The 6,476-nt window shown below is 32.7% G+C and overlaps 1 protein-coding gene across 1 annotated transcript; it reads right to left on the minus strand.

The window, feature by feature from the left end:
* Positions 1–313: 313 nt before the first annotated feature.
* Positions 314–3,933, minus strand: LOC103490831 (phosphatidylinositol 4-phosphate 5-kinase 8-like). Its single transcript, XM_008450541.3, has 3 exons — positions 2,811–3,933; positions 1,929–2,187; positions 314–963 (listed from the first exon to the last, which is right to left on the minus strand). The coding sequence occupies exons 1-3, from the start codon at positions 3,641–3,643 to the stop codon at positions 787–789; spliced, it is 1,269 nt and encodes a 422-aa protein (XP_008448763.2). The 5' UTR covers positions 3,644–3,933; the 3' UTR covers positions 314–786.
* Between the last annotated feature and the right edge of the window lie 2,543 nt (positions 3,934–6,476).

Raw genomic sequence — 6,476 nt, forward strand, 5'->3', positions numbered from 1 at the left:
AAACAAAACGGATTAAAGAGAAAAAGGCAGAAACCCTAAACCCCATTGACAATTTTGATTTACCTAACCTAAAGTTTTTAAAGAATTCGAAAATCAATTTCATACCATCATTCCATTGACATCTTTCTTAGTTGAAAAGAAAACAGGTCGACACTATAATGATAGTAATCCATACAAACAAATATTTTCGATTATACTTCTAAATTAAGAATAGTCGTTTCGTTTCAATGATCTCATTTCAACTCTTTTAACTACTAGAAGAGTACAAAGTAGCAGGAGAATGAAATCTTCAAAGAAACATAAGAGAGTGAAAGAAGGCATAAAGCTCTAAGAGCTGAGGGCTGATTTTCACTATACAACAACATAACATTGGCAGGATAATTCCATCCTTTTGACCTACTGCTCTGCTATACATACCATTACTTACAAAAAAGAGAGAAAAAAAACAGCACAAGTGTAACACTAATATCAAAGCTCAACTCTAGCGGTTTTTTCGTTATCGGTTGAACTCGTTCTATATACAATACTTGCTACATTGAAAGTGAGGGAGAGAGAAGGAAATAAACCCATCTGCTCCTCGATCGGCCATCCGTTCTGCACGCCTGTGCAAGCAGGTTCCAGGCAGGTACCTTTCAATTGTAAAAAAACTCATGGGAGGGTAAAGAATTTTGAACAAAAATGAACTTCCATTTAACAGCATTTCTTGTGTTTCTTCCCCTTTTGGAAAAACCTCATGCTGGAAAGGTCGTCCACAGATAAAGAGTACTAACTACGGGATGTTCACGATCAGACCAGTAAGATCGGTGGGTTGGTGCTGGTCTCTTGATCCATTTGTTTCTGCACAGCCTTCACGGCTGCAACTCTTGCTGCATTCGCTGCTTTGTTTGCAGCAGTTACAGCTTTGTTAACTCTTTCGTCCACTCTTCCTGCATTGAACGCTTTCTCTGCAGCTCTTCTTGCTTCCTGCTCCAGTGATGACACTCAGGTTAATATGATTGTTATAATTATAAATACATTAGTTACTATGAAGTTTGAAAGGAAGGAACAGTATCACTATTAAAAATCATGTTCTTTGTAATTGTACCTATATCTAATCATTAAAGTGTTCCTTATAACTCAAGGACATAGATGTACCATCTGTAGAACATATCCTGCTGTTCAAGTAAGGTCGTCCTAATTATTGAAGTGTTGTCAGAATGTCAAAAGATAAATCGTGTTACTGGCTTCAGTTTGTTAAAAGGAGTAGCATAAACTTTGAATCTACGCCACATTTGAGGCTTACTACTTCCCTCACCCTACCGGGTTTTGACTAAGTTCCAAAGCTATCAGCAATGAACTACTGGAGCAAACACATCATAAGCTCCACTAATGTGGGGAGAAAAGTATAAATATGTTGGTGCACGTGCATGACTGCATGTTTATACACCTATTCAGCTTATCACAGCCACAAAAAGGGTCAAAGAAAGAGAGAGAGAGAGAGAGAGAGAGAAAGCACGACATAGATATCTCATTAAAAGTGCACAACATAGAGCTTGTGCTGTACAGCAATATTTGATGTGGGTGTAAAAATTGGTAAAACAAAAGTTCAACTTATAGAAAGGTTGAATTACAATTCAGACTCCTACAAAATCCCAAGAAAATAATGAACTTGATCAGCCTTGAGGTCAGGTTCTTATACGCTAGGGACGAGTGATCAAGAAGCAGAATGAATCACTGTTTTATATATGGGGTCCATGTTAGTTACTGTGTGGCATTATTTGACAAATTGAGTGTGTTTTATATAGAGGAGCACATTAGAGAGGTAAGGAGCCTCTCAAATCCTCCTTTCTCCCCTTGTAATTTCTCTTAAACAAAAACAATAGAAGTACGTTCAATCAGAAATCTTAGGTTCCAATATTATTCACTAAAACAAACAATAAAAATTCTACCTGGACCGCAGCGAGAACTTTAGCGTGGCTGACAGCATAAGAAGACCCTGGATGGCTGATTTCAAGGCTGGGAACATCAAGAACCCCATTTTGCCAGTGACCAGATTGTGTCTCTCCATTCCTAAAAGTATACACACCAAGTCCTTGCCTATTTCCTTCGTGCCAAGCTCCCTCATAACGATGTCCATTGCCAAACCGATAAACTCCAAAACCGTGCATCTTGTCTGCAAAATACTCTCCTGCATATGTGTCTCCGTTTCTGCATTGTGAGATATTATAACAGTCATCAACCATTTGTAAATTCAAATTTCTTGGATATCAGATGCATAAACCACCGAGAGAAACTCGAATAGAATCTGTTAACAGTACGCCACTTCCATTCACCATCTACTGGACAAAATAGACAAGTCTCCTTAAGAATAGCTCATCTATTCAAGAGATAAATCTGGCAATTCCAAATACCATTTTCAAACTAGAGAAGAGAGATCATCACGAAAATAATAATTATAATAAAACACGAGCTTGCCTTTTCAAGAAAAAAAAAATCAATTCAAATTACGATAAGTGAAAGTGCACGATCAAAGGAGAAGTTCTAATTACTTCTTAAACTTGAAAAGATCGACTATAGTTTCCTAATAAGTTCCATTTGAATGTATTTGACTAACAAAGCTAACAATGGAAACAAAAATCAAGTCATAAGACTCATCAATAACAAGCTAGAAACGATCAGATAATGATAACAACACTACCCACTCCAACATCCCATCATCAAATAAGAAAAACAGGCATAACCAACAAGATCACAAATGGAATAAACACAAAGCTTCCAACAAAAACATACAACGAAATGATTCTCAAGATTCAGAACCACAAAAAACATACCTAAAATGGTAGTGACCCAGTCCATGTTTAACGCCCCACTTAAACTCCCCAACATAGCGGCTCCCATCTTGGCAAGTATGAACTCCACAGCCATGGCACTGGCCATTAGACCACTCCCCAGCGTAGACATCCCCTGTGTAGAATCTATAAATCCCAATCCCATTCCTCAATCCTTGTCTGTACTGACCACGGTACCTACTCCCTTTAGCCCATGTTTCTACTCCATACCCATCATACTTCTCATCAATCCAATCGCCTTCATACCTTCCACTCATATGATAGTGATAAACCCCACTACCTGAGCACCTCCCTTTGTGAAATTCCCCCTCGTAAACATCCCCATTACTGTAAACTCTGACCCAAGAACCCGACATCAACCGTTTCTCCGATTTGGGTTTCGATCCAATTGACCAACGAACATTGGAAACAGCCTTCTTAGCAGCAGAAGATGAGAAAGCGCTAATTGGGGATGATCGAACAAGAAACAAACGAATCGGAGAAGGAAGACGAGGGACAGCAAGATTGAGGAATACCAAAACAGCGATGGAGAAGAAAAGTAGAACAAACAACTTGAGAACAACAGAACGACGAGGGTTCGAAAGAAAGAAGTAAATGAAAGGCAAAGAGAGGATGATAAGTAATCGCGAGTGAACTCGAAGTAACTCGCGACAACGAAAATGACGAAAGATTTGAAAAGCCAGTGATTTAGTTGCAAAAGGGAAAGAAAAGGAAGAAGGTGATGACATGAAAGACGGAAATCGAGATAACAGAGAAGTGGATTGGGTCATAGAAAACCCTTCGTAGAACTCAGGGAAAAGCTTAGAAACCGCCATTGATGAAAAAACCGAAATGAGTTCTTCATGAACAGACCCAGAAAGCCGAATTGGGAAGAGAAATTCACAGAGATGAAATCTTGGGTTGGAATTTGCTGGGTTCAATGATTGAAGAAGGGAATAATCTTCTTGTGGGTGGGGGGGTTTGTAGGATCAAAAGCTCTGGGTTTTTGTTGGGTATGTGTTGTTCTTTCGTTGGTTAATTCTACGGGAATGACATTGCCAAAAAACTGCAAAAGCTTAGCGATCTTTGTATGAAATGGTATCGCTGATTTTGTATCTGTGAGAAAGCAAGAAGACGAAACCAGATGATGTAAGAACAGTGACATCTTTTGTATTTACTGAAAATGCCATTTCCCCTTTTGCTTTATTATTATTTTTTATTTCTTTTTAAATTATAATTCCAACTTTCATACTTTTTTAACTTTTAAATTTAGGTTTAGCAAATCGCATCTAAAAATGAATGTTTTCAGTAATTAATAACATTCTTAAATTTTAATTTTGTTTTTGTTTACAGTAATATTTTAATTACAATGATGAAATTTGAGTGAAGAAATAGATTTAATTTTTAAAAACATAATAATTACAAATTGATACTAAATTTTCGTTTTAATGTTGGGTTTATTAGAGCATTAAACTAAATCTTTTATAGAATAAGTTTTAAATTTTTTATTAAAAAAATACTAAATATGTTAATAATATTTTCAACCTAACAACTTACCTCAATTGTTATTGGTATAAGTTAAGGACTAAAAATTTCTCAATTCAAATTCTCTCCTTTCTAATAAGTATTAAATACTAAATAATAAGAAATACGTTCGTCGTAATTATGACGATGTATTGTAAAATAAAATATATTGTGAAATTGAAACAAAGGTGAATAGCCATTGAAAGTCAGATTATTACTCTATTATTAAAAATTACACACTTTGCTTACAAAAAATCTAAACACTCAAATTAAACAAATAAAAAGGTTATTTTAAATTATTTAATTTTAGTATATTTGTAAATCATAAATTTAGTTTTTCAAAGTTTTGACAAATTTTTATTAAATAAAAATGCTTACGTTTGTAGAAAGACTAAACAAAAGTTGTTTAGAAAATTAACAAGAAATAGATAATAAGAATTAAATTTAAAATGTACTGAAAGATAAAAATATCAAAATTGAATATTTAAACTTTTTTTTCTTAAATTAGAAAAATAAAAGTCAATGATGAAATCATAAAAAGAAAAAGAAAAGTGAAAGATAACAATTCTTTCTTTTTCATGATTATAATAAACCTAATATTTTCTTTTTTCTATATGGCCATTTAAACTATAATCTAAATTTGAAATGAGGTAGTTGGTTGCTCTAGGTCTATTCTAGATGGTAATGTTGATTTGTTCTTTAAAATATCAATTTACACTTCGAAACTCGAGTTCTAATTTAAAGTTTAGTATTTGTAAGTATGTAGATTAACACTCTCTTTAGTTCTAGGTTAAAATTTATCGTACAAAAATATATAGTTGTTTTAATTGAACTTTTTAATTGTTATAAGTGAATCAATTTAGACGTTCTATGAAAGATTATATTTGAAAATTGTTCGTGCATTCAATTTTGTATATTCGTGCATACTTTTTCAAATGTCCGGTTAATAAAGTAGACGATTAGTATTCGTGCATAGACAAATTTTGAATGAAATCGTAATAGATATTCTAAATTGATCCATTTATGAAAATATAGGTCTTTAATTGATAAGAATATAAGTCTCGCAAGAATATAATAAATGGTGGCTTAAATAGATATAATTATTGATTAGTTATTTATTTAAGTTAATACGACTTCCCAATACTCAAAGTACAAAATAGATTTTTTTTAAATTAAAAAAAATCGTGTTTAAAAAATTCTTCACCGTATTCCCATTTATTCATACTAGTAAACAATGTCTGTGATGCACGTGAAAACCACACACGAAAAAAATTATAGTTTTAACTTAACTATAAAAAAATTGAAACAAATATTTCAATATTTTCATTTTTATATTCATATTGTAATGAGTGGAAAATGAATTTATTCGGTAAAGAGAAAATTTTGATTTGTTTGCACAATTTAAATTTTGTTTCTTAACATATTGGGCTTACGTATTGCAAACTTAACTATCCAGAAAAAGTGGAAAATAAAAAGGTTGTTGTGTAATATCAGTTATGGAAGATGAAAAAGTTGCGTATGTCCCTAATAACATAGAATTTAATTAAAAATAAAGTTGAAAGGCAAAAGGAAGAATTTGAAATGTTAAAAGAGATACAGAGAATTTAATATGAGAGGAATATGAATAGTCGGAAGAAATGAGACAATAATTACAATAATTAGTTTCTAATTGAAAAAAATTAAAGGGAAAATTACAATAAAACCAAAGTAGGAAACGAGTAAGTGAACTAAAAGAAATGACAAAATTGGAAACAAAAAGTTTATTCACTTCCATTTTTTATATATACTATAGATATAGGTTTTTAACACCCACGGATTATTAAGTTTTGTTAATTTTTTTAAATATATTTTCCTTATTTATAACCATCGAGATAATTGAAAAAAATATAGTGAAGTCTTAATCAACAAAAATATCTCGTGATTAATCAGCCATACACACGCACGAAAAGCTTTTAGTTTAAACGATCATATAATATAGCCTAAAAAATGGTTTAAATATTGGTTCACAGATCGTTCATATCTTGGTAAATGATCGTTTGAATCTATCACTTATTTATCTGTGCTAGATAGATAGATAGTGATAGTGGTCTATCTCTGTCTACCTCGAATAGACGAATGATTATTTAGATGTACCAATTTTTAAAC

The sequence above is a fragment of the Cucumis melo genome, chromosome 6 (genome assembly GCF_025177605.1).
Source record: "Cucumis melo cultivar AY chromosome 6, USDA_Cmelo_AY_1.0, whole genome shotgun sequence".
In the NCBI taxonomy this organism is placed as follows: Eukaryota; Viridiplantae; Streptophyta; class Magnoliopsida; order Cucurbitales; family Cucurbitaceae; genus Cucumis; species Cucumis melo.